This window comes from Panthera tigris, chromosome B1 (assembly GCF_018350195.1).
Source record: "Panthera tigris isolate Pti1 chromosome B1, P.tigris_Pti1_mat1.1, whole genome shotgun sequence".
In the NCBI taxonomy this organism is placed as follows: Eukaryota; Metazoa; Chordata; class Mammalia; order Carnivora; family Felidae; genus Panthera; species Panthera tigris.
The window spans coordinates 200,243,901-200,271,601 of NC_056663.1; the positions used below are offsets into that span (position 1 = coordinate 200,243,901).

At 58.3% G+C, this 27,701-nt stretch overlaps 1 protein-coding gene across 1 annotated transcript in view; it reads left to right on the top strand.

Annotated features, from left to right (window-relative positions):
• Positions 1 to 27,701, top strand: part of SORCS2 (sortilin related VPS10 domain containing receptor 2) — a 452,327-nt gene that overhangs the window by 173,660 nt on the left and 250,966 nt on the right. The window contains exon 2 of the mRNA XM_042985024.1: positions 7,469 to 7,536. Coding sequence (XP_042840958.1) covers positions 7,469 to 7,536 — 68 coding nt within the window. The remainder of the gene's footprint in view (positions 1 to 7,468; positions 7,537 to 27,701) is intronic.

Genomic DNA, 27,701 nt, shown 5'->3' on the forward strand with positions numbered 1-27,701 from the left:
CTCGCTTTTTTAGACGAGTGAGCGGAGATTCCAGGGAATGGAGGGTTCGCCCAAGCAGCGGGCATGACCACTCTCAGGGCTGGTGAGTCCGCAGCTGGGAGGCCTCTCCTGCTGGGGCCTCTCTGAGAATCTTGTCCCTTTTGGACGGGGATGTAAGCTGTGTGGCTGGACCGGCCCCCACAAGGGCACACCCAGGAGGGTGCCTTGGCACACAGCTCAGGACAGGAGCGTCCCTTGGCGTGTGTGGGTGTATGTCCCAGCCTCTCCTGAGGTTGTACGCGAAGATCCCTGCATAGCCTTCCACCCTTTCTGCGTGTGAACACGCGTTCCTAGACCGTGAAACATGCCTTCGTGGTGCTCTCTGGAGCATCCTGGAGGCCTGCGTGCAGGGGGAATGCCATCATCTGGTGGGATCAGGGGACAGCGGTGCCTGTGGCTGCTGGGACCCTGGCGGCTTCCTCTCTGTGGACCCTCACGCCTGCCGTATGGAGCAAAACAGACTGTTCGTTGGGTGAATACTTGAAGTCACCACAAAACATCTTACCCTCTGCCTTCTTTCCCGACCTCCCTTTTCTCTAACACTTGAGGCCTCGTTTGTTCTCTGTGTTCCCACATCGAAGGGCTAGCTGTCTGCTGTTGCAGCCATTGTTTTATCTCTTGGTTCCTCAGTTTGTTCATCTGTGTGATGGGCACAGTTGGCACATGCCGAGAGGCTCTGACCTCCTTCCTGGCCTCAGCATCTCTCCCGCCAGGAGGCAGTGCGTCGTGGTGCAGAGAGCCGGGAGTGGCATTCTGCAGGTGCCCCCGGTCTGGAGCCTTCCTCCCTCTGGGCCTCAGTCCTCGGTGGGCTTCTAAACCCACGTGTTCTGGTGTTGTGCGATACAATGTTGTACACGTTCCCGCGTCAACTTTTGCACCTGTGAAAGTGGACAGGTGGGGTGGGAACGGGGAGAGCCACACCAGGAGTCATTCCTGGCTTTTTGGAGCCAGTGAGCCACCCATTCATTCACTGGGAAGTTATTTATCAGACTGTCACTATGTGCTGGCACTTGGCTAGGCTCGGGAGAAGGTGCTGATAGAGGTGGCCTTGGTTCCTGCCCTCCTGGAGCCCACAGCCTCTGGGGGAGGTTTCAGGGGGGGTGGCTTTAAGAATGAGCAGAAGGGAGGCAGAGCAGAGGGGCGGGAGGAAGGCAGAGGTGCAGGAACCAGCATGTACAAAGGCCCTGGGGTGACTGAAATTCACGGTGGTGAGTGTGTGCCTGAGGGTGGAGTGTGTTTGTTGTTGGTTAACAGCTGCATGAGGATGGAGAGAATGGGGCCCTCTTGCTAGAAGGAAATTCAGCTTCTGATGGGGGTGAGCGGATAGGGACCCGGGGATCCGCCAGTGCGGTTTCTGAAACGTCGACGTTAAAAACACGGATTCTGAGTCAGCAGGTCTGGGGTGGGGCCTCACCCAGGTTCTGCGTTTCCAGGGGCTCGTGCGAAGTGTGCACGGCTGGTCCCAGGCCCCACTACGAGCAGCGAGAACCTCGACTCACCGTGCCATGGGCCGGCCCTGTCCCGACTGGCCTGGGGGACATCAGTGGGCAGGGGCGCCTTCTGGGGCCTTGCAGGCCTGACCCTCATGGGCCACCTCTGCATTTTTCCCTTTTTCTGATGGGAAGTTCATTTCTGAGTTGGCGGCTGGTGCTGAATTCTTGCTGCTGTGTGTGTGTGTGTGTGTGTGTGTGTGTGTGTGTGCAATTGATTGACTCCTGAATTGTGCTGCGTATTTGTTATTTTTTGGGGATTATCCTTGAGCCCTTGGAAGGCACACAGATATAAGGCTGCTTCAAAATCCTTTCCCACTGGCTCCTTGAAAGGCTTGGGACCTCCAGCCGGAGGTGATCTGCGTGCTTCTAGTCCCGAGATGCCCGTGGGAGGTGACAGTGCTGAGCGCCGCGGGTTCTGGGCGCAGGGAGGGTTCCGCGAAGCCCACGCGGGCCGGGCGGCAGTTCAGGAGGCTCCCCACTCCGCGGGCCGCGCTCGGGAAGGGCTCGTGTCTGCGCTCGTCACTGCACTGCCCGTGGGGCCCGGCTGCGTGCCGACCGCGGGAAGAGGCCTAGCGTTCTGCGGGTCCCTCCAGGGCGTCCTGTCGGCCCCACTGTTGTGACTCACACCCCAGGAAACAGAAATAGCTGACCTAGAAACGTGCCAGTGGCCGCTCAGGGAGAGAGGGCCTCGCCCCCGGGCCTCTGTGCTCTGATTTCAGGCATAGGCTCGCGTGGATGGGCATCGCCCCCTCCCCCGGCAGCCTTGTGGGGTCGTACCCGAATCCGCTCCATTTCACAGAGGAGGAGACAGAGGCTCAGAGGGCCGGGGTCGTCCCGATGCCGCCACACCCTCCTCGTTTGGTTTCATTCCATCCGAGAAGCGTGCCAGCCGTGCGGGGGCACCTGATGAAAGACGATGTGAACAGCGCGGCGAGCACATTTGCAGCTGGCGGTGTTCGTTTTGGTGCTGCGGGCCTCCGTGCGCCCTGGGCGCCGAGACCTCCCCGAGCCAGCCTCGGCCACAGTGGCGGACCCCTGATGCCACTTCAGGGTCCTCGGCTGGTGGCTCCAGCCGCAGGGCTGTTTCCACAAGCCCCTCTCGGGAGCTTTGAGGTACAGACCCAGCGCCTCATTTCTAAGTGGATTTTGTAGGCTCACTGGGGGAACAGAAGGGCATGTCGGGCGTCCTGGGGGCAGAGACTCACTATCTGGGTCTTGAATTGGCTTGTGGCCTGGGCAGGAGGCAGGCTGCTCGGGGCCCGGGTGGGGGCTCCACTGCCCACTTGAGGGTCTCTGCACGGACTGAGTGTGGACGTCACAGTTTCTTTTCCTTCCTGGGGACAGAGCCCTCGGCTGCCTCTCAGTGGAGGAGCAGGCTGGTGAGGCCACCGCTCCCGTCCCTGGAATAGTGCCCGGGGCCAGTGGGAGCTGGCCCTGGGCCCTGGCTGGGGATCTCTGGGGACCAGGCCTATCCCTGCTGGACCCCCCTTCCCTTCTCTGAATCTGTTTCTCCATTTCTAAAGGCAGGCATTGGAAGCTGTCCCAGGTTCCCATGGGTTCCGGCATTAAATCTGCTGCCTCCTTCCAGCCCCCACCTTGGCCTGGCTTCCTGTCTCCCTGACTCGGGAGACGGGGTTCATCATCTTGGTGGAACTGGGGGTCAGGCAGATACTCTGTTTCCAGCACCTCGAGGGGCTGGAGGGGGATTCAAACTTGGGGACGTCAGAGGGGTGGGCACCTGCCTCAGGCCCAGCTCCGCTGTTCACGGGGTCCAATGCGTAGCGAAAACACGCCCCTCGTTGAAACTTCTTTAAGAATTTCAAGACAGTGACAGCACGGCATGAAACCAAGCGCAGGTCTTTCTGAATGGGGGGCCCTGGGGGGCTGCTTGGGTCGCACGACATCCCACTGGCCCTGGCTGCCCAGTTGGGGCCACCTCGTGGGCACCGTCACTGGGACGCGGGCGGGCTCACCCCACCGGGGGTCCCGAGCTTGTCCCTTGAGCGTTGGATGGCTGTCGCTGGGGGCCTCCAGAACGGGCCATGTTCTGCACCCTTGGGTGGCGTTTCCTGGGTCAGGAGAGGGTGGCCAGGCAGTGGGCTCGGGAGGGAACCCTAGGCAGCAGGGACTTGTGGGCGGTGACAGTGGCCCGAAGGACAGATTCGGTGTCCTCTCCGGATCTGCTTCTGCGAAGGAGTATTTATTCATTTACTCTCTGACTTGTTCCTTCATTCACTCAACAAATACTGTGAGCTTTCGTTCTGTGCTGAGTCCTGGGAGTTCAGGGTGGAGCCAAGTGGACCACGTCCCTTCCGTGGTGGAACCTACAGCCAGCAGCGTCGAGGACAGGCAGGTCTGGGAAGCCCAGAGAGCTTGGCTTCTCTCACCGGGGTCACGGCTGGCTAGACCTGGGTGACGGTGTATCTGGAGAGTCAGGGGGAAGCCCGCCTACCTCCAGGGCCGGGGGGGCCAGGAGTGAAAAGAGGAGACACGGTGACCTAGGACCTGCGGGGTCTGTCCTTCCTTAGGCAGGGGTGGCTCTCAATCCTCGTCGGGGCATTTCTGACTGTCCGGAAGGAGTCGTGCGGGCGGGGGGGCTCCGGCAACCTCGGGGCGGGAGGAGACCGTTGGCGAAGGCTGGGACGCAGAAGCCCCAGTGCCCTTCCAGATCAATGGTTCCTGGCATATTTCATTTCCAAAGCTGTTAGCTGGGACCCCCAGAAGGGCGTGCCATACTTTTCAGTTCTTTGAAACGACTTTCAGAAAGTAATGAAAACGTGGGGCCCTTGTTCAAGCACGTGTGAGAATCGCGGGACAGTATCAGGAGAGCGGATGGTGCAGACCCAACCTCAGCCCGGCGGTTCAGAACCTGCTGGGGTGCTGGGTGCTGTATGCTTTCCCGCAGCGTTTAAGCTCGCTCTGTTTTCTTTTTTTTCCTTTTTGATTAAATTTTTTAATGTTTGTTTATTTTTGAGAGAAAGAGAGAGAGAGAGAGAGAGCGTGAGCAGGGGAGGGGCAGAGAGAGAGGGAGACACAGAATCGGAAGCAGGCTCCAGGCTCTGAGCGGTCAGCACAGAGCCAGACGCGGGGCTCGAACTCGTGAACCGTGAGATCATGACCTGAGCTGAAGTCGGATGCTTAACCAACTGAGCCACCTGGGTCTCCCTTTTTTTTCCTTTTTTAAAAGTTTATTTGTTTATTTTGAGAGAGAGAAAGAGAATCCCAAGCACTGTCAGTGCAGAGCCTGACGTGGGGCTCGAACCACAAACCCGTGAGATCATGACCTGAGCAGAAATCAAGAGTAGGACACCCAATCGCCCGAGCCACCCGGGCACCCCTAGGCTCTCTCTGTTTCAGTTCCTTCGCCTGCAGGTGGGGATAATGACAGGAGCTGCACGTGGGTCCCGGGCGTAAAGAGGGTCGATGTGCACGAGCCGAGTCAACCCGCTGCCCAGGGGACAAGCGGATGCCAGCGAGTGTGGGCCAGAGCGTGGCTGCTGGCTCTGGCACCCTCACCCCCACGGAGGGAGCTGGGGGTCTCCTCCTCGCTGTAGGGCGGGGAGCTGAGATCCACCGGGGCTCGGAGGGGCTGACCCCAAAGCAGAGGCCGCCTTCCGCTGCCCGCCGCAGAGAGAGGGGTGCCTGCCGGGCTCCCCCAGGGCTGACCCCTCTCGGGTGGCTCCTTGTCTCAGCGCCGGGCAAGGATGGCCCCCGGCCCTGGCCTCCGGAGCCCAAACCTCCCGTGGGTTAAGGTGGTGCCAGCAGAAAGATTCTGTCCGTCGCACGAAGGGTAGACGGTGTGTGCTCTTGATGGCAGAGGGGGGCCAGAGCAGGGGAGGAGACCCTCACCCAGGGTCCTCGCCTCCCCTGGCTTCATTGCCTTAGTCGTGTTAGACAGCAGGTGCCGTGCCCAGTGCTGGGACATAAAACGAGACACAGTCCCCTCCCCCGAAGGGCTCATCGTCCAATGTTCGAAAGAGACCCCGTGAGCCGTGCTGGAGGGGAGAGCGCAGGGTCTGGGAGGGTGTGGGGGGCACTGAACCAGAGGAGGGGTCTGGGAGACACCCAAGGTGTCAGGAGTGGGGGCGGGGAGAAGGTCGCAGCATGAGGAACAGCTCGTGCAGAGGTCCGGTGGGGCTGGCGCTCAGAACGAAGGGGGTGGGTGTGAGTGGAGACACCCATCCAGGAGGGGTCCGAACGCCGTGCTGGGGGGTGAGCTCCCCACCCTCCGCGGTGTGTGGGCAGAGCTCAGCTAGCTGGGGCTTGATGAGGATGTTGGCTTAAGGATTTCACCCTGGATGGGCTGGATGAAGCAGACTTTGAGGTCCCTTCCAGCTGTCACGCTCTGGCTCCTCGAAATCCCCTCCGGGAGCGGCGAGGCTATAAAATATAAATCAATAGGTTAAAAATACGCTTGTCTCCTGCTTGTCCAGGCCCTGTCACTCTGCCCGCCTCCCCGGGTCTTCAGAGGATTCCCGCTCGTCTCCGGCAGCCCGAGCGCCTGGCAGGGGAGGGTGGCTTTGTTCCTGAGCGAGAGGCGGGGCCGTCGCGCCCCCGCTGCCGAGGCCTCCGGTCTGCGTTTGATCATTGCTGCCTCCAGAATGCGCGCCCGTCCCGTCCCGGCTGGCACCCCCTCCTCGTATCTTCCCTGCTTTCATCGTCGGGCAGGGGAAGCTCAGCCAGACGGTGTCTGGGGCAGACGCGTCCCCAACACAGAGGAGGCCGTGCGGGGCGGGAAGGAACCAAACCCGGAGCCGGCCAGTGTGGTGACCCCAGATTAACCAGGCTAACGGCTCTGCTGGGAGCCGGTGTGTGGGGGGGTGTCCCCGGGGTCCCCCCCCCCGGTTCCCATGGCAACCGGGAGCAGCTAATAGAGACTGGCAGCGAGCGAAATGAAAGGTGATGTGTGGGAAAATGCACTGGCCAGCGAAGTCGCTGGGGACAGGGCGCTTTTCCCGCCAGGCAGGCCAATCCTCACTTCCTTTCTGTGGTGGTCCACCAGTCCGGGCGTCTGGAGGAACTTTCGGGTGCTTCTGAGCACGTTTATTTTTGTTATTACCTAACAGTTCCCTTTTCTGCACGGGGCTGAGGGGACACGGTCTCGTCGGGGGGGGGGGGCCCACGTGCGTGATGACAGTTGAGGGGCCGTGAAGCAGCGTGTGCCCCGTCGATGATGTGCGGGCCGCCTGCCGCCTCGGCCGCCCTCGTGCGCCTTCCCCAGCCCTCTGCTGGTTCCAGCATCATCCAGCCAGCACTGGCAGGAGAGGGGCAGAGGCCCCAGCTTCTGGGGCCTGCCCGTGTGTTGGGGACGCCCAGCAGGCGTTCTCGAAGGCCCTGGTGGGGACGAGGCCCCATCTCCTGAAGCCTTGTCAAACGCGTCCTCTGCCCGGCACTCTGGGACACTAGCTCGGCTGACCCTCTGACCATGGTTTGAGATTGTCTGGGGCCGAGTTTGAAGTTTTCCCGCTGAGGGGCGCCTGGGTGGCTCAGTCGGTTAGGCATCTGACTTCGGCTCAGGTCACGATCTCCCGGCTCGTGGGTTCCGGCCCCGTGTCGGGCTCTGTGCCTGCTTCGGATTCCGTGTCTCCCTCTCTCTCTCTGCCCCTCCTCCGCTCACGCCCCATCTCTCTCTCTCTCCGTCTCAAAAACCAACAAACATTAAAACAATTTTTAAGAATTTTTCCTGCTGAGTGCCAGCTACCTGGTGGCCCTGGCAGGATGGGGATGGTCCCCAAGTCACTCTGAGGACGGAGGGAGGTTGGGAGGTTTCAGGGCGGACACCGGCCTCGTGTGCAGGGTGGCTGGGGCCTCCTGGGGAAGCCGACAGAAAGACCCGGGCCCCTGATGTGTACTGGGTCAGGGAACGTCCCCACATCCCTCTTTCAGAACCTCGAAACTGGCTGATTTCTGCCTTTGTCTTTCTGTTGCCACCACAGGTGATCTTGATCCTGACGAAGTATTACCACGCCGACATGGGGAAGGTTCTGGAAAGTTCTCTGTGGCGGTAAGTCAAGCCGAGGGCGGGCCTCTCTCCTTGTGCACCTGCACTACTCCCGAGACTGAGGGCTGAGATCCAGACGCCCAGCTGGAGCAGCCCTGTGAGTTGGCGGCCTCGCAACTTCTCTTCGGCTACAAAATGCACGTAGGACACGGTGGAAAGCGACGGCGGGTTTCGGCAGTGGGCACAAACAGCACCGGAGAAAAGACGGCCCTTTAGAAAGCTCCTTCGCTCTCTTTTCTTTCGGTTTCTCCTCTCCCCCTCCCCCTCCCCCTGCCTTTCTTCCTCCCCGAGGAAGAGGGTCTGCATTTTGAATTCAGGTCAGTGCACACATTCCCTCCGCTCACGCCCTGAACTTCAGACGAGGCTCCTGGAGTCCACCGAGAATGCCGATTATCCTCATTGTCCAGACGTTTTTCTTTCTTCCTGGCTCAGCCGACGAGCTTGGTAAATAAATAACCCACTGGCGACGGGGGATATCTCTTTCTGTGTGAGATGTGAATTCAGTCCAAGAACATTAAGCGGCCCCTTTGATGTTTTAAACGAGGTGGGAGAGAAGGAGGTTTTGGAGAAATCATTTCGGTTACTATCATCTTCAATATTTACACCTGCTCACCCAGGGAGGGGGAAGGGAGGCTCCCGGGTGGCTGGGGCTGTCGTCTCAAAAGCTGTCCTCGGGCCACGATTGTGTTTCCTCCTCGCGCTGCTCGCCACTCCCACGTTCCCTGGGTGTGTTGGACCGGTTTGTTTTTCAAGGTGTGTTTCTCAAGTACCAATTAATTCATTCTTTCTATTTGAAATCCGTAAAAAAAACACCTCTGCCCGCTCATCAGGACTCCTGTATGTGTGCAGCCCCCTTGAGTTGATTTATTTTTGGCTTTTGGCTTTGCTTCTGGGGCAGAGGCTTGATGATTCATTCTGTTGGTTCTTGTTGGGGGATTTCCGTGATGCTCTGGGAAGGTGTTGAAATAGTACCTCCAGCTGGGTCCTTTCCTTCTTGTATAAGGAATGGGGGCGTCTTGGGGCAGCCGGGTTGGTCACCGGCGGTGCTGATGGGACCAAGCCTGGGGAGCAAGCAAACCACTCGTACTGCTCTGCGTTTTTCTTACCCCTCCAGCCAGAGAGCCTTTCCTAGCCGGCTCCTCCCGGCCGTGGATTCGCGGGTTCGCCCTGCAGACCGCCCCCCCCCCCCGCCCAGCCCGCCCCCCAGTCCTTCTGTCGGCCTCAGGGAGAGGGGTCAGCATCCTACAAAGAGGACAGCTGGTTTCCTGCCACGCTCCCCCTCGTCATTTCGTCTTGTGCCTTGAAGCAGCTCACCCCCGAGGAGAGGTCCGAGGCTTGCTTTCAAAAGTCCCGCTCAGTGTGGCGGGGAGGCAGCTCGGCATTTGGGATGAGAGTGGACCATGGCGTGAGAGCTAAAGCTTCCGCCACCTCTCACTGCGGCCCTCTGAGGGTTTCAGGGCGAGGCCCTGGGACGGGCTGGCCCATGGAGGGCGTTGTCTCTTGCTAGGTGGATGGTCCAAGGAGGTCCCCCCGGGGCTGCAGAGTGAACAGGGGCACTTGGCTCTTCTCTTGGCCTTGAATTCTGGGCAGCATCCCATAGTAGCCGCCTCTCTGGCCCCAAATGCCGCACACCAGCCGCGTCCTGACGGGCGGGCAGGCTCTCCCTGCACGGGCCGCACTCGCTGACCATCCGGAATGCCCGGTTTCCCTCGCTCCCTCCAGCATCTCCGTGGGCTGCGCTCGGAAACGGGAGGTCATAAATGTTGCTGGAACAGTCCTTCCCGGTGCCATCTGTGCCCACAGGACAGAGCTGTGGGGTATACGTAGGGCTTGCTGCCCACCCTTATGGGGGACGCGGTGGGGACGGGTGGATCTGGGTCACCCCGTGGCCCGGGGGCCGGGAATTTTTGCTGAAGGGCTCCAGACTCCCGATTCTTCAGACGTGGCTACAGCAGCCGAGAGGGAGGCCAACCACCCACCTCAGGGCTGCTCCAGCGGGGGGGGGGGCTCTGTCCGCTCTGTCTCCGCCTGGGAGAGCATGAGGGCCCGGCGAGGTGACACGAAAGGTCCCCAGAACGGTACACGGTCTCGATTTAGTTTTTCTCCGAAGCAGATCAACAGACCAATTCTCCATGTTCTTTCTCATCACTGTCTCTGCGCAGGCATTTCCTCTCCTTTACTAAAAATACACGCAAAGGCGTTCGTCATGTCAGGAAGGATCACCCCAGCCCCACCCATTACTTCCGGCGTGGAGCCATTATATCCTCTGTGTATCTTTCTCTCGCGGACGTATTTATATAGTCAGACGTGGAAGAAAGTTCTGCGTTCTCCTTTCTTCACGCATCTGTTTCCAGTTTCTCGAGGTTGGACCGCGTCCGCATCAGCGCTTCCTGTGGCCGCGGACTAGCCCTTGGTGGGTTCGTTCTGACACGGGGCCACGCTGCTGCCGTAAAAAAAATGTAGGCGTGTGGTTGTCCTTCGCCTTCTGCTGTCTGGGCAGAGAAGCCCGGGGGGTAACGACCGAGCCGGAGAGTGAGCGGATGGCCGGCCGGCCCACTGCAGGCCCCCGAGCGGGCGGCACTCTGGCCCGCACCGTCTAGGCCCCAGCGGCCGCTCCCGTTTGAGTCCCTTTGGTTCCCGGGGAGCATGAGCAGAGTCTGTGTTCGACTGCCAATCACGTTTTCCTCGTGCGAGCATTTTCAGCCCACGTCCCCTCTATCTTGGCACTCGCGTGAGTGTCTTTAGAAGTGGAAAGGTTGCCACTGGTCTTGCGTGGGGATGCCACCCCGCCTCCGTCTGCTGGTCAAGGCCCACGTGGACGGGGGCTGACAGAGCCCGTGCCTGGATCACGCGGATTAGCGACTCACTCGGTGGGCGCGCCCTCAGCCTCCCCAGGGTTCTCCTGTGCGGTCCCCGTGAATCCATTTTTAAGGACAGGTATGGTATTTACATTCTGGAAATGGCTCTCTGAAATGTGAGCCGAGTGCATTTTTAATTGTCCTGCATTTCAGGGGCCCCCTGTCACCCCGTCCGGTCTTCAGCGTGGGGCCGTGCCCTCCACTCTGGGGAAGGGGCACCGGGAGGGAGCGAGGCTGCCCCCCACCCTCCAGAGAGCCTCCAGTTGGCTTCAGAGCCGGTCCTGTGCGGGCACCTCCCATCCTGGGTTCCCAGGGCTGATGGCAACAGGAGGAACACACTCACCCAGACCAGCCTGCCTGACGCTTGCCCGATGTCCAGTCTGTGCGAATGTCCTGGGGCTGCTGGAACGAAGAACAAAAAGTAGGGACTTTAAAGGAACAGGAATTTGCTCTCTCATGGCCCTGGGGGCTAGAGTCTGAGATCAAGGTGTGGGTGGGGCCGGGCTCCCCCAGGATCCTTCACGCCTCTTCCAGCTCCTGGGGTGGGGGTGGGGGGACATGCCAGTCCCTGCCCCCAGCTTTGGCTTCAGACGGCCTCTTCTTTGTGTGTCCGCCCTGTGTGTGTGCCTTATGAGGACACTTATTGTTGGATTCAGGGTCCACCCAGGTGATCCGGGGTGATCTCATCTCTGGAGCTCTGACTTAATGACATCCACAACCACCCCTTTTCCACGTAAGGCCGTGCACAGACTCTGGAGGTAGGTCGTGGACACATCTGCTTGGCTGTGTCGTTCACCTCACTGCACGGTCCTCACCCCTGGGCTGCACTGCCCGGATCTGACTTCCTAAATGGCTCTTGCCCCTGTCGCCCCCTCTCCATCCTCACCTGTGTTCCCTTGCTGCCTCTTCATCCTTGGTGGGGTCCTGTAGCCCCTTCCCAGCTCCTCCCCCGCTGCCCCTCACCGCCCCTCCAAGCCTCGCCCCTGCAAGGCCCCAGGGATTTGAGATGCAACACACGCCCACAGTCTTGCCCTGCTCCCTTGTCCCCTGGTGGCCTCCCAAGACCGATACCTGTGCATCCCGCCCTCCTTGTCCAGGTGTAGGGGTGGGGGATCCAGTGGGCAGAGCCAGAGGCTGTGGGGGCAAGTATAGAAGAGCGTGGGCACGCACGGTCCCTCTGAGAGTTGATGTGCGACTTGTATCTACCCCACGGGGGGGCCATAGCGGTTGCGAGGTAAAGATAAAGAGCGTTTGGAATTAAGATGGACAAGATCTGTAAATGCTCCTGTGCCCCCACACCCTGCCTGCAGGAGGATGTCGCCTGGTTCTTCCCCTGGTTCAGGGCTGTCCCTCCAGGTTCCCAGGGGCAACCCTTCAAGGGGTTCCCAGGACACTGCATTATCCATTGGAAAATTGAGACCACTCCCAGGCAAAGGGACGAACGGGCACCCCTGATACAGATCGGAGGCAAAGTCCCCGGCTGGTGCTGCCCGGCCCCCGCGGCCTGGAGCTGGGGACCCTCAACTGTCTGCTTGATCGGCCCCGTTCCCCGCAGGAAGCCTTTGAGACACTGTTCTCCTAGGTGCCCCTCCGCCCACGACTGTATTTCTGTTGAAGTTCAATGTGACCTGCGCCTTGTACATAAAAACTAAGATCCTTCGCACCCTTCGAGAACCAGTGTTTGCCCCTTGAGGGCAATTTTGTCCCTGGTTGAAAATCCACATCCTGAAGAAGAGCCTCGGCCTGTGCCCGACCTGGGCCCGCATGTGGCCTGGTCTGGGCTACGGCAGGCGCGGCTCCGGTGTCCAGCCTGGGCTGGGTCTTGGGAGGCCCATTTGGTGTCACCACCGCTGAATCCCAAACGGCCGGTGAGGCTCGGCTGCCTCACAAACGCCGTCAGGAAGGTAACTGCAAGCCATCGAGGTTTGAGCCACATGCAAATAGTAGAAAGTGGGTCCTCGGTGGGAGGAGGTATGTAAGGGTCACTTGGAAATCTCTTCAAAACTACTGCCACTCGGGCCATGCCTTGGAAGATGCAGACTCAGTGTGGAGACCCCCCCCCAGGAGCCCCCCCCCCAGGTGAGAGCAGACCCAGGAGGGGTCTTTCCAGCATCGCCTTTCTGGCTTCAACGGTCACTCGGGTCTCCTGGTCTGCATTTCTAACAGGTGGCCACATGCTGCCATCGGGGCTGGTCCAGAGACCACACTTGGAGGAGCCAGGGGGTCGGCTGCTTAGGAGTGAGGCTCAGCTTCCTGCTGTGGCTTCCCCAGGGATCTGGATAAAAGCCACGGCGCCGGGTCCTACCCCACTCCGCAGCCCAGCCCCTCTTGCCGCTCAGTATCCAGCCGGCCTGCTGCCTGAGCCTCCACCATGCCCAGCTTGGTCCCTGTAAGGGGGCTGTGCCTGTTGGGGCTGCCTGCCTGGAATGCGCCCGGCATTGACCCTCAGCTACTGGCCCCTGTGGACACTTAGTCTCAGTATAAACCTCTTTTCTTCAAAGAGGCCACCCCACCTCTCAGTGTAAGTAGCCCCCAGGCATTCTTTATTGTATCTCTCCTTGAGTGTGGGAGTTCTTGGGTATGGTTTATCCCCCTTCGCCCACCCAGAACATGCACTTATTGGGGATGGAGACCAGTCAGGTCCACCTTGGTGATCATTGGATGCCCAGAACCCATCACAGATCTGCCACAGACTGGACATTGGATGTATGTATGTATGTATGTATGTATGGATGGACACATGGATGGATGGATGGACACAAGATGGACAGATGGATGGATGGACACATGATGGATGGATGGATGGACACATGATGGATGGATGGATGGACACATGATGGATGGGTGGATGGATGGATGGACACATGGATGGATGATGGATGGGTGGACACATGATGGGTGGATGGATGAATGGATGGACACATGATGGGTGGATGGATGGATGGACACATGATGGGTGGATGGATGGATAGATGGACACATGATGGATGGATGGATGGACACATGATGGATGGATGGATGGACACATGATGGGTGGATGGATGGATGGATGGACACATGGATGGATGATGGATGGGTGGACACATGATGGGTGGATGGATGGATGGGTGGACACATGATGGGTGGATGGATGGATGGACACATGATGGGTGGATGGATGGATAGATGGACACATGATGGATGGATGGATGGACACATGATGGATGGATGGATGGATGGATGGACACATGGATGGATGATGGATGGGTGGACACATGATGGGTGGATGGATGGATGGATGGACACATGATGGGTGGATGGATGGATGGACACATGGATGGATGATGGATGGGTGGACACATGATGGGTGGATGCATGGATGGATGGACACATGATGGGTGGATGGATGGATGGACACATGGATGGATGGATGGGTGGACACATGATGGGGTGGATGGATGGACACATGATGGCTGGTTGGATGGATGGATGGACACGTGACGGATGGACGGGTGGATGGATGGATGGCGACATGGTTCTTAGGAGATGCTCACGTGACCTAGAGAACCCTTTACACCTATGAGGCCGTCCTAGGGGATGGGGTGGGGGACAGGAACACAGAGTTGGCTCTGATGCTGTCAAGTGGAGCACGAGGGGACTGGGGGCATCCCCACGCTGGGGAGAAAGTGGACCTTAGCCCACCTTTCCCCACCCCACCTCTCTGCTGGGACTGCCTGCATCCTCGCACTGAGCATGGCAGCCTCAGTCCCATAGCCCACTTGACGTCGTGCCTGTGCCATCACTGAGCCGGTATGAGAGCCACACCAGCCCTACCTTTCCCCTGGCACATATGACCTTGGGCAGGACCTTCCACAGGGGAAACCTCGGGAATACTGGGGGTGGGCGTGGGTCTCAGGTCTTCTCCCAGAGTGCCTTGCTGGCATCCCCTCCCTTTTGTGGGGTGATTCTCTTCCTCCTATCTTGAATTTAATCATGAAATCTTTAATGTATACATGAATTGTAGAACGTACTGGGTACCATATGTCAGAGACAGTCTAATCTAGTGCTCACCAAATAATCCAAGCGTTTCCTTCCTTCCCCAGCCTCCCTTGTAGTTATTTTGGGGTCATCTGATTAAGTTTGGGGGCCAGTGGCTGGTGAGCCACTGAAATTTAGGGCTTTAGCTGTTATCATAACAGAGCCTAGGCTAGCCCAAGACCAATTCCCTGGCTGTAATAGATGTTAATTTTTTCCTGTCTGGGATTTCTCCTCTTCAAGAAATGTCCTGTTACAGGGGCGCCTGGGTGGTTCCGTCGGTTAAGCGTCCGACTTCGGCTCAGGTCATGATCTCACAGTTCGTGAGTTCGAGCCCCGCGTCGGGCTCTGTGCTGATGGCTCAGAGCCTGGAGCCTGCTTCCGATTCTGTGTCTCCCTGTCTCTTTCTGCCCCTCCCCTGCTCACGCTCTCTCTCTCTCTCTCTCTCTCTCTCTCTCAAAAATGAATAAACATTTAAAAAAATTTTTTAAAAATGGGTAGAAGTGGAGTCATTTCACCTTCTGTAATTTGATTTGTGCTCCCACCTCGGTTTTGGTGATTTCTGCACGTGGCACGTATCATCTGGTTGACTTATGTGTCCCCTGTCATGGGGGCACGAGGAGTTTTATCCCCCGCATTTTGTGATTCCCACCAGGGCTGCAGCGAGCGCCCACACGTGAGTCTCCAGCTTCCTTCTTCTCTCCCTGTTGCCAGCCTGTCTGCGGAGTGACGCCCGCGTCTCTGAGTTGTCAGACTTCGTATGTCTGTACTCGAGCAGATGTGAGAGTGGAGCCCCCTCTTGTTTTATCTCGCAGTTCTGTGATTCCTCGTGAGGTCGAACATACTTTCCTTTGTTTGTTGACTATTCACGTTTCCTCCCCTGGGATTTACCTGCCTGTGTCTTCTATCTCGTTCTTTTGGGTTGCTCGACTTTTTCTTAAACGCTGCCTCTCCACTGCCAATAGCCCAGGTCCTCTCGAGGACCCTCGATTTTAAGATGCGCGTCCTCTGAGTGCGTCTTCGGCTCCCGCCTGGTGCTGTTCGTTCTTTCCCAACAGCTTCTAAGAGTGTTTCCTCTTAATAATGTTTCTCTTTGCCATGTTATTTTGTGTGCAAGTCTTAAAAGGGTACTTCTGTGGGATGGTGTATTAGTCAGCTATGGTGACAATCATGCTGTGGAATGAGTCACCCCAAACTCGGTGATGTGTACCGTGCACTTATGCTCACACCCCTGGGTTGACTGGTCTGGCTTCCTTGGACGGGGCATGAGGCTGGAGAGTGTGGCCTGGGCCACCTGCATTTGTTCTGGAACCCAAGCTGAGGGGGCAGAGGCCATCGGGCCGGGTTCTTCCCAGGCACCACCCTGCGGCTCAAGAACCAAGCCAACCCCACAAGCACACTTAAAGCTTCTGCTTCCGTCACGTTTGCTCGAGTTCCGTTGACCAAAGCAACTCGCGGGGTCCAACCCGACACCAACAGGGGACGGGAGAGGAGCGAAGTCAGGGTTTGCTGATTGACAGTTGGAAGTGTCACACGGGTCGTACGTGTTTCCAGAAAATACATGTTTTGTGGTCACAGAAGTCTGGTGAACATTCCGAGGTTGAAAATCACCCGCGTTTCTTTGCAGTAGGACTTTGGGAGTCCCTGCCACGCCAACTCACATCACACATCTCCCGGAAAAGCTTGCGTGGCATTTCTCTATCTCCTCTGAGCCCGTGGTCTTTTGTTTTGATTTTATGTAAATGTTATCTCATTTTAAATTAAAATTAAGTTAGTTTTCATTTTATTTCCCTTCTACGTTTTAATATTTACATATTCTCTTATTTTTGTTCTGCTGAGCATTTCTCGGGATGGGTTTTCCTTGGAACAAACCTTGGGAAACTCTGCTTTATAGAGTTTGTATTCTGGGAGAGCTGGTATTTGAGATTTTCAGATCACTTCTGTTTACCCATCATGTTACTGTGTTATTTCCACCATTCTATTTAAAATCAGATTTGACTCCGTGGCCCTCTGGCGTCTCCCTCTCCATTTTTAATGCACAGACTTTTCACGTTCTGTGTTGTGAATGCAGGGCCTCAGGAGTTTGAGCAGTGAACCCCAGCCACCCAAGGACCTCTTGACATGCACTGGTGCAAAGCATCATCAAGGTCCTTCCCTGCAGAGGTGGATAATGGCCAGGCCTGGGGACGTCCACGTGGCTCCACCGTCCCAGGGTCGGGTGGACAGAGACTGTGTGCAGTGCGCTTCCTGAGCTGACGGCAGCCCCTGGGGCCCTGAGTGTCAGGGCCAACAAAGACCAGCTGCGCTGATAGGTCCTTCTAGGTGGGTGGTGCCGAGGGCTTATAGCCACGGTCTGCAGTGGGAAAATTATAAAGAGAGGAAGTGCTTTGCCCCTTGGCGGCCTGGAAAGAGTGGGGATTTTAGAGAGACCTCCTTAGACATCGATGGGCTTTACCTGTAGGCTAATCGCGGGCCAGAGCTCTGTGTGGTCTGTGTCCCTGCAGAGATCATGCTCTGAGTTCGGGGGCCGAGACGTCCCTGCTCGCATCCTCTCCTGTGTAATCCGAGCAGAAGATTGTGGCCGTGCCGACGTCCCAGGCTGTTCTGATGAGGACGGCAGCTAATCCCTGTGGACGCTTGGCACTTGGTGGGTGCCAGGCCTGCTTCCTTCCTCCCCGGGGGACTTTCCGTCCCTCCCTGGCTGGCCTCTCTCCGTGTGTGCTCCACGTGTGTGCTCCGTGTGTGGAGGTCTGAGTTTGATTTAATCAAGACCCAGAGCAGATAGGGATCAAGACAGGCGCTGACTTGATTTGAATCAACAGTTTGATGAGGTCAGCTCTTAGGCCTCGAGGTGCCTGTAAAATACTCTGGAATAAGATCTGGGTGGCTGAAAGGTCAAGCACTTTTGAGGCAATCCCTCAGTGTCCCCAGCCCCCAAGCCTCTTCTCCCTCCCTCTGCCCTCACTCAGGTCCTGGCTTCCCTGTCCCACACACCCTGAGGACACCTCCCAGCTGGTGGTGACTGTCTTCTCTGCCTGTGGCACATCCCTCCTCCTTCCCTGGCCTGCCTTAGGCTCTTCCCTTGCTTCCTCCCTCTCTTCCCACCATCTGTCACTCACCCATCCATCCCCTTCTTTTTGTCTATCCTCCATCCATTAATCTATCCATCCCCTGCATATCCACTCCCTCCCCCCAAACTCCCAACACCCATCCATCCATCCATCCCCCCATGTATCTATCTCTTGTCTACCCACCAACCCCCCAACACCCACCCATCCATCCATCCTTCCATCTACCCATCTATCCATCCATCCATCCACCCATCCATCCATCTATCCATCCACCCATCTATCACCCACCAATCCCTCTCTCCATCCACCCACCATCCATCCATCCATCCATCCACCCATCCAGCCATCCATCCATCCATCCATCCATCCATCCATCCACCCATCTGTCTATCCATCCATCCATCCATCCACCCACCCATCTGTCTATCCACCCATCCATCCATCTATCCACCCATCCATCTATCACCCACCAATCCCTCTCTCCATCCATCCACCATCCACCCACCCATCCATCCACCCACCCATCCATCCATCCATCTATCCACCCACCCATCTGTCTATCCACCCATCCATCCATCTATCCATCCACCCATCTATCACCCACCAATCCCTCTCTCCATCCATCCACCATCCATCCACCCACCCATCCATCCATCCATCCATCCATCTGTCTATCCATCCATCCATCCATCCATCCATCCACCCATCCACCCATCCATCCATCCATCCATCCACCCATCTGTCTATCCATCCATCCATCCATCCACTCATCCATCCATCCATCCACCCATCTATCCATCCATCCACCCTTCCATCCATCACCCATCCATCCCCCATCCATCCACCATCCATCCATCCATCCATCCTGTACCCCCCATGTATCCATCCCATGTCTACTAATCCCCTGTCCTCACATCCAACCATCCAGGCTCTGGGTTTGAGTAAGGCATGGTCAATGACCCCCAAGTCTCACAGTGGAGTGAAGGGACCAGACAGGCAAACACCTGGGGTCGTGGTGTGTAATCTGCACTGTGATGAAGCTGAGAGAACCGGGGAAGCGTGAGACGCCCACACTCAGTTGAGCGGAGGGAGTTGGTGGTCAAGGAGGACTTTCTGGAAAAGGATCCCGTCCTCGGGCACCACCATGGTGTCCCTTTTCTCCCAGGACGGCTCTCCCTACAAGGTGCCTCCCGTGTTGGCGAGGCCACTGAGTTCTCACGTATGGTCCTCCTCCCCATCCCCCTGAGTGCTGTCACTCCTGCACAACGCCTACCAGCAGTCCCTCTGCAACCAGAGGCTGCGTTGGGGAAACACAGAGGTGGCTTTGGCAGGCGACAGGAACATTCTGGTCTTTTCCAGACTAGTCTGGCTTCCTGGGTGGGGCCTGCCCTGGCCTCAGGGCATCCCTGGCCTCCCATCCCGGCTCACCCACACAGCTCTTGTTCCCCTGCTTTCCTCCCTCCCTTCCTCTCCTGTATCCCACTCCTCTGACTCCATTCCTGCCGGCTGGAGAGGCCAGGGAAAAAGCAGATGTGAGAGAAAGAACCCAGGTCCCCAGCTTCTTTGGGAAGGCCCTGCAGCGACTGCCCCCGGCAGAGGATTTGTTCTGAGTGGGGCTCTCCCAGCAGAGGTGACGGAGGGCCGGGCCGCGTAAGCCACCCTGCACGTTAGTACAAGCCCACCGCGCGGCTTCCGGTCCCTGTGACCCTCTCAGGTGTGATTTTGAGAAATGGGGGACAGGTGCTCAGTGGGGAAGGACAGCCTGTGAATTTTGGGTCCTGATCTGATTCTCGGGTCTGCATTTAGCCAAGGGCCGTCTCTTTGGCCCTCAGGACACTTGCGGATTCTCCCTTTAGAGCCCCCTCTGCCCCCATTGCCGCCCCGCCTGGCCTCCCTGGGGGCAGCCCCCCTCAAGGCCTCCGCCCTGCTTCCCCGGCCCTGTCCCTCTGTGCTCAGGTGTCCCATCCCGGCTAGGGCAGGTGCCTCCGCTGGGCTCTCCCAGACCCTCTCCCGCAGCCTGCTGCCCGCCTCCTCTTGGGATCAGGGCTCCTGTGTCCCCTTTGCCGGGCAGAAACTCTGGCACAGACTCAGGCCCCGGGGGGTCACTGAGCAAGATCACCGTCCACGGAGCTCTGCTCGTGGGTTCCGTGGCAGCCGCTTCACGTTCCCTCAAACAGGAGGCTGTGTGATGCCACCATCTTGATGAAGATGTTGCTAAATTCCTCCCCAGAAAATTCTCGCTAAAAAAAAAAAAAAATCGTATTTAAAAAAAATTATAATATGTGATTCTCATAGAAACTTTGGAAGTTCTAAAATAGGTGAGGCATAAAATCCACCCCGTGTCCACCCACCTTATGAGATCATGGCTGTTAACGTTCGAGATGAGGGTTCTCACTAGTCTTGTCCAGATGCAAATACGTACGTGTTCTATACATTTGAGATCCCACTTTAATATTATGTATTAAACATTTCCCTATGCTCCTGCATATTTTCAAAACTGCTGTTCTTAGTAGCAGCATAATAAACTCTCAGCTGAAGGAGGTACCATTTATTTAACCAAATCCTCGTTTTCAGACCTCTGTGTCGTTTCCGGTTGCCCCAAAGGTACAGATGTGAAGCAGGCTGCCGTGAGAGGCCTTGTCTGTGTGTTATTCCCGCATCTCTGGTGACGTCCGTGGGATCAGTTCTTAAGGTCAGGCCTCCTTTCGTGCATGTAGGACTACAGGGGGCCGGGACCTCGACGCCCGTTTGAGCGTGTGCTGGTTTGTCTCTGAGGCCGTCCTACTGGGACAGGGGAGAGACCAAAGTACCGTGGAGGCAAGAGGAAATGACAGAAACATCAGGAGGGCCGCCTGCTGTCCCGGCGCGAATGCTCCTGCAGGTGAGGCAAGTCACAAGGTGCACTGTTGTCCTCCAGACCCCCACGCGTGGGCGGAGGCCTCTGACCTTGACCACCCCCAGCCCCGACACTTCCCGGGTGCTTCTCGAGGCCCTGCAACAGTGCCAGGCACTGTTCTAGGCCTCAAGCACTCAGAGTGAATGGGACACAGACATCTGGTGTCCGGGACCTCACCGACCACGGCGTGTGAAAGTGCTGTGAGGCGTGGCTGAGCCTCAGGGACGGCCTTGGGAGGGGTTGGGCCTCCCATGCTGAGGCCTTGGGAACGGGTTCTGAAGGATGAATAGGAGTTCACCATGCTGCAAAGGGAAGGTGAAGGGGTGGGAAGGAAGGTAGTAGGGGTGGCAGGGAACGACATAGAGGCTGGGAAATGCCCAGGGCGGGGCAGAGCCCCCCAGTCAGTGGCTGAGGCTGGTGCACAGCATACATCCATTGTCTTTCGCTGCTGCAACAAAGTATCATCAACATAGTGGCTTTAAACAACACAGATTTATTGCCATAGAGTTCTGGAGGGCGGAGGTCCGATATGGGTCCCGCTGGCTAAAATCAAGCATTCGCTTCCTGAGACTTTAGGGGAGAATGTTTATCCTGGGCTTTTGCGGCCTCTAGAGGCCACCGGCATGCCTTGGCTCGCGGCCCCTCCTCTGTCCTCACTGCCGGCAGCATGGCCTCTCTCTGGCCCGTCTTTTGTTTTGCCGTCCCTTTCCCTGACCATAGCCTGGACGGGGGTCCCACGTTTTAAGGAGCCATGTAATTAGATGGGGTTCGCTGGGAGAATCCGAGACGATGTCCCCGTCCCGAAGTTCTCGATTAGTCACATCAGCACAGTCGGTTTTGCCCGTAAAGTAGTGTTTGCTCAAGCTCTGGGCTCTGGGATGCGGGCGTGCCTGGGGGGTCCATTATTCCACTGCCCGCACAGGACACCAGGGATGGTGGCCCTCAGATTTTCTCGGTGTCTCTGCTCAGTTGAAAGCCTGACTGGGGCATCCTGGTGAACGTAAGATAGTAAGACACATTTTCCCATAATTAAATTCTGGAAACGTTTCTCGAGCATCCTCTTTGTACCAGCACTTTGCCAGGTCTTAGGGTTGGCCACGAACGAGACACCAGCCTTGTTAGGGAGGAAACGACCGACGGGGGAACCAACATCTGCTGAGGAAGCCACAGGAGAGGGCAGCTGGGCGTTTCAGAGGAGGTGATATCTGAGCTGGGCTTTGAAGGCTGAATAGGAGTTTTCTAGGCAGACAGGCGGGAACGGCACTCTAGACAGGGGAAACATTACCTGCAGAAACACAGAGGCGTGAACCAGCCTGGTGGGGGGAATCCCAAGATGTTAGGAGTGGCTAACCTGTGGGGGTGTTCGGAGGACTGTGGGAGACTAGGTAGGTGAGCCCAGTGAGGTTGAACCGAGGAGCCCTGTGTGCCTGAACAAGAGGCTCCGATTCTGTCCTCTAGGCAGTGGGGAGCTGTGCACGGGGTTGTGGATTAGATCGAGCTCATGGCTGCAGAATTGGCGGGGACGGTGGGAAGGCAATCACGTGGTTTGGGGAGGCCAGCTGGCAGAGTGGAAAATGCAGAAGGAGAAGTTGTATGTGACAGGACCTTGGCACCCCAAAGCCTCATCCCTCCGTGCCCTCCAGGACCCCGTTGAGGGCAGAGTCCCAGCTCCTGGGAGGGACGGAGTCTCACACGGCCACAGAGCGTTCCATTCTTTCCCCCACTCGGATCCTATGCTCCTTCCCCCTCCCCCCTGCCTTTCCCTGTGGTCTATAGAAGAACACAGATGGACCCCCCGCCCTTTGCATTAAAATCACGCTCTGTCCTGGAGATTTATTGCATTTTAATAAAACTCCCTGAGTGGGAAACATATGAGAAAACTATCTTTGTTTTCTATTATGTAATAAACCTCGCTCGAATGTACTTTGAAGGATGGAGTCATAAACCCGTTTACGGGGCGAACAGCATCCAGGGAATGTGCTGGGGGCCGCGTGGCATCCAGGGGGTTCTCCGCTTCTGCTGTTGATTAGCCGGTGCCAGGGACACTCAGTCCATTTCTCTGAGCCCTGTTTTCCTCACCCACAAGGAAGGAGCTGCAGGATAGAGCACAATTCTCTTCCTAAAGTTTGCTGAGCTCCGAAGACGTAGCTGTTTCCATTTTGCCACACACGTCACTTTGTTGGGAGGTAGGCACTAATGTTTGTTCTATTTGGGAGAATGATGGGCACCCTAATTCTGGATGTCCCAGCTCTGCCATTCATGCACAACCCTAGGCCAGTCACTCGCCATGTCTGAACCGGTCTGCCCACCTGTAAAATGGGTCTGTTTCCTCCCAGAGCTGTGCTGAGGAGGGTGGCCGTTACTGGAGCAGGGGAGGGGGGGGGAGGAGCGCCTTGCTGCAGTCCTAGAGGATTCAGAGAGGGGAGGACGTCTTCCGGTTCAATGGGGAGTGAGCCGGAGGAGGGCGGCCCCTGAGCCAGACTGGGGTGACAGGGGATCAGCAGAGGTGCCCCAGGGCAGGTGGGAGGGGACGAAGGGAGCAGCCTCTGAAGGGCTCTGGTGCTCAGCACATCTTCAGCCGATACCGCAGGAACGTGCAGGGATAAGCATGTGGATGGTGGAAAGGACCCTGGAAGAAGCTGGTGTCACATAATCGGACATGAGCTGGTGCCATCGGCCGGAACCCTTGCCACTCTGAAACATTGTCACTCCTCCCTGCTGTCCCCTCCCTCCTGTCCCCTGCCTCCTTCCCTCTCTTCAATCAAGTTTTTCTGAGCACTTAGCACATCCTGGATATGCCCCTCGGCTCTGGGGACTCAGTGGAATGAGAGAGATACGACCTCTGCTCTCACGGGGCTCCTGTCCTGGCGGGGAGGCAGACCAGGGCCAGGTGATGCCATAAGGTGACACAGGAGCTGTCCCCAAGAAGGAAGTGTCTGAGAGTGCTCAGGGAGGGAGCAAAGCTGAGTGAGGGGTTAGCCCGGCCTTCCTGGAGGAAGTGGCATATGCATCATGATTGAGTGTTCAGGGTGAACCCACATTGATGAGCAGGGGGAGTGTTTCAGACAGAGTGGTGATCCATGCCAAGCCCCGAAAAAGGGAGAGAGTGGGGAGAATTTGAGAAGTGGGACTGGGGGGACACTGAGTGCAGGGTAGGGCGTGGAGGGAGGCAGGGAGGTGGAGGCCCGTAGGCCATTATCTCCATTCTATCAGGAACCTTCTAAAACGGAGGTCATGTCTCAAAGAAGTCTAGCTTAGAAATTTGGGGAGCTGGAAACCATACCCTCTACAGGATGAACCAATGAAGGAGCAGGGGTGGTGTACATCAGTTAGCTTTCACTGCGTAACAAACATCCCCAACATCAGTGGCTTCAAACGACACCCATTCGTTCAGTTTATGATTCTGTGGCTCAATGATACGGGCTGGACTCAGATGGGCTCCTCTGTTCTTGGCTGCACTCATTCGTGTGTCTGTAGTTAGCGGCTGGTTCTAGGTGACCTGCTTCTGGGGCTTGGCTGGCTGTCCTGGAGGCCGCTTGTCTGTCAATCTGCAGCAGGCTAGCCCTGGCTTGCACGCATGGAAGCAGGACAGAGATTTGCGAAAGAGTGGACATACACAGGCCTGGGAATCGCAGAACATCACTTCTGCACATTCTGTGGCCCAAAGGAAGTCACGAGACCAGCCTCCATGCAGGGGTGAGGGAAATCACTCTGCCTCTTGATGGGGGGGCCTTTGCAAAGAGGCGTGGCTACAGGGAGGGGGCCACCGTGGCCATTTTTGGCAACAGGGGGCTCAGTCTGGAGCAGAGGAGGTTGAGGGAGGGCTTGAAGGCTGTTTGCAGACTGCCAGGCGCCGCCCTAGGGCTCAGGAAGGAGGCGACGCTGCAGGGTCCGGACCTAGGATCTCTCCGGGACTCCACAGGGAGGACCTTCCCACGGTGGGGTCCCTCGTGGGGACTCCGCGGCCACAGACACCGGGGTAGCTGCAAAGACCGTGTGGGCCTTGCTGGGGAGGCGGAGCGAGGGCCCCGGCGCTAGACTGGACGGTGTGGCTTTTGAAGACGCAGCAGTGGCTGTTGGGAGGGGGCGGCTTCGGGGGGACTCAGGGGCCGTGTGGCCCTCGGCCTCTTCTCAGGCCCTGTCAGTGGCAGCCGCCAGCCCGAGCCCATGTGGCATGAGCGATGGCGCCGAGCCACCCGCCATCCGCCACAGGAGGAGCCGGCAGCCGCCGGGGGCTCGGGCTGGTGGTCACCTTCGCTCCTGTTAGGTTCCGCTCTTGTCCTCGTGCACGGAGCCCCGGGTCGCGTTCCCGGTTCTCTTGCGCGGCTTGTGGACCCTGCGTCCTTCCCCTGCCTCCATGGTAGGTATTTGAATTCACAATTCTGCCTGGGACCCCGTGCAGGCTGCTGGCTGAGGGTGCATGGTGGGGGTGGGGGGGGGGCTGGGCTCTGCTGTGTCAGAGGGAGCGGCCCCTGTCGCCACCCCGCCCTGTGGTGCCACATCACGCACGTCCCCAAAGACCCCCCCAGCTCCCTCGTCACTTCTTGCCTTCTCCTAAAGACAGCGTGACAGGTGGCTGAGAGCACAGGCTTTTCAGAGCCATGAGGAGCCCTCCCTGGCTCCGTCTTATTAGCTGTGTGGCCCCGGGAAAGTCACTCCCCCTCTCTGAGCTCAGGTTATTAACCTCGGCATCTGTCAGATGGGGATAACGGTGTTGCCGGGTGGGAGGAAGTATACAACCCACACCTGGCTTACCGGAAGCGTCAGGGAATGGGACCGCATCACCGTCGCCACCCTTCTCAGGCAGCACAGCTGCCCTCGGGGCCGGCACTGGGGGCTGGGGTCACTGAATTTGGTCTGACGCCCTTTGTGCAGCAAGTGTGGTCTCTAGGCCACACGCCAGTGCCTTTCTCCACCGGGCACCGGGGACAGCTGAGTGACTGTGCCACGGGCCTGGCCCTGGAGGGGCCGGGGGCTCTGTCACCATCTCCTGTCCCCCCCCGGGTGACGGTCGGTGCTGCCATTGCCCCTACCTGGATGCCACGCCAGACTCCGATTCGCCAGGGGTCAGCTCAGCACCCCGTCCTCAGCCACCATCCTGACGACCTGGTGTCGTGCAACCCCGCCCGTGAGATGTAATTTTCCCCGTGCTACTTTCTCTGCGTCGCATTTTTCCTAACCTCTGGCGATGTCCATGCATTGTTTGTAATGCTGTTATTTTAATCAAGTTTTCCTTCCCAAGCCTCGGTACCGTTTCTTCATTTGGGGTGTGTCTGTGCACCCCACTAGGCACGGGCCGGAAGGATCGTGTCCTCGTCTGGGGCCTCGTTCTGGCCCCAAGGCCTAGAACGGTGCCTGGCACACAGGAGGTCTGCCCGTGGAGTTGGGGGCAGAGGCTGGACATTCTGTCTGGCTGGTCTGTGAGCTGCTCCGGGGCTGGGGGCAGGGGGGGACAGGTCCGTTTCCTGCCTGGGACCAGTGCCCAGTCTTCAGGCAGGGTCATGGCTAGGGAGACCCAAGCTGCCTTCTCAGGGGCGTGAGGCTTTCTTTAGCATCTTAGATTCTGGGGCTTTAGGGACGGTGGTGTGCTGGCAAACGGGTAACAGCCGGCACCTCAAGAGAATCTCCCGAATGTATAGTTCTTACCAATGTCCGTGGTGTAAATTCTCCCACGGTGGCCAGCTTCAAGCTAGAGAGGAGTTTGGAGGACGTGTGCATCATGGGCTCTAGCTAGCCGGTAGGAGCCGGCGTGAGCTGGTGTGCACCTGCGTGAGCCAGTGGGAGCAGGTCTGACCTCGTGAACGAGCGTGAGCTTGTGTGAGCTGGTGACAGCCCATCGTGGTTCAGGAAGATTCCCAAGCCCTTCAGGCTTCTGGAACTGGGGTCTGGGACCAGCTGGCTGAGAGGATGCTCCCGGCCAAGCAGAGCGGTCTGGAGGTCGCCAGCTTTTCCCGGCGTGAAGACGTGCCACGCGCTGGGCACGGGTGGCCGCTGGTCCCCTGCCCCTCACTTTCTTCCTGGCCATTTGCGAGGAGGAGATGGTGGGGCCTGAGGTGTCAGAGAGCCCTCTGTTCCTCTTGCAAGCACTAGACGATGGTCACAGCCCCCTTCGCGAACCCTCTGAAGCAGGAGCACGGGGCGGAAGCCCGGAGAGCCCGGGAGATACAGGCCCGAGCACTGGGGACATCTGATGTGCCTGCTCTCCTGGCCGCACTGTCTCTGCCCAGTGTGGACGCTGAGCTTTGCCTCTTGGCTGCGAACTCCGGGTCGACGCAGCCCTCCGAGTCAGGTGGGTCCTGGGAGGCTCGGAAAGATGCTCGAGGCTTGTCCAGAGTGGCCCGGCATGTTGGTGGCACCCCCTCGTGGTGGCAGGAATTTGTCCCTGCAGGGCTGGCTTTTCCCAGGGGTGCTCAGCAGGAGCAGGACGAGGGACCACTGCTTTGCGGTCACTATGGGGCAGGGGGCCACGGGAGGGGCTTTGAGCCTACAGGTCCTGGCAGGTCTGCTCGGCACCCCGTCACACAGCAGGCCTCCACTTGCCCTGGGAAGGTCACCCGGCCGGGCCGGAGGGTGTGGGAGCCAGCCCTGAAGTCGGGGTAGGGGGACCTCAGACCCCCCGGTGGCCGCTCTAACCACCTCCTGCTGGGCCAGGCTCTCCGTCCTGGGAGCCGCCAGGGGCACCGGACCCCTCCTGGGTGCGGGGTCAGCGGGAGGGTGGGACAGACCCTGGTGGGCTGAGCTCGGGGAGCCTGGGGGCCGCGTGGGCAGGTGGAGGTGGAGGCCTCCTCGGGCCGGATTCCGGAGGCCGTGCGCGACCGTCTCCCGCTCCCTGCACGTTCCCGGGTGTGGGATTCTTCCACACTGAAGTTGCCCGCAGCCGCACGGTGACGCGAGAGCCTCGTGTTTCCAGTTCAGTGGATGCCCCCAAGCCCTGTCCCTTGCCGGCCGTGGAGTCCCACAGGACAGGCCCCAGTGGCCATTTGCTGCCACAAAACGTGCAGGAAAGCCCCCTGCCGGAGGCGCTGGTGACGTTTAAACGAGAAGCCGGCCCAACGCACCCTCCACTTTCTGCTGGTGGTTTAGTCACCGATCCCTCCCAGGGACTAAGATGGGGACTGTCCCACTGCATTGGGAGCTGAATGCAGAGGGAGTCCAGTGCCCCCCGGGCTTGGGGAGGAGACAGGAGGCCTGCAGAGATCACGTGCTGGGAGCCTGCCGTCAGGCCTAACCTCCGGGCGTGCTTTGTTTGGCCAGAGGGGACTTGAGGGTGGTGTTCCTGAGCTGCCAGCATCGACGAATTTTGGGATCTCCCAGCAGCAACCTGGGGTT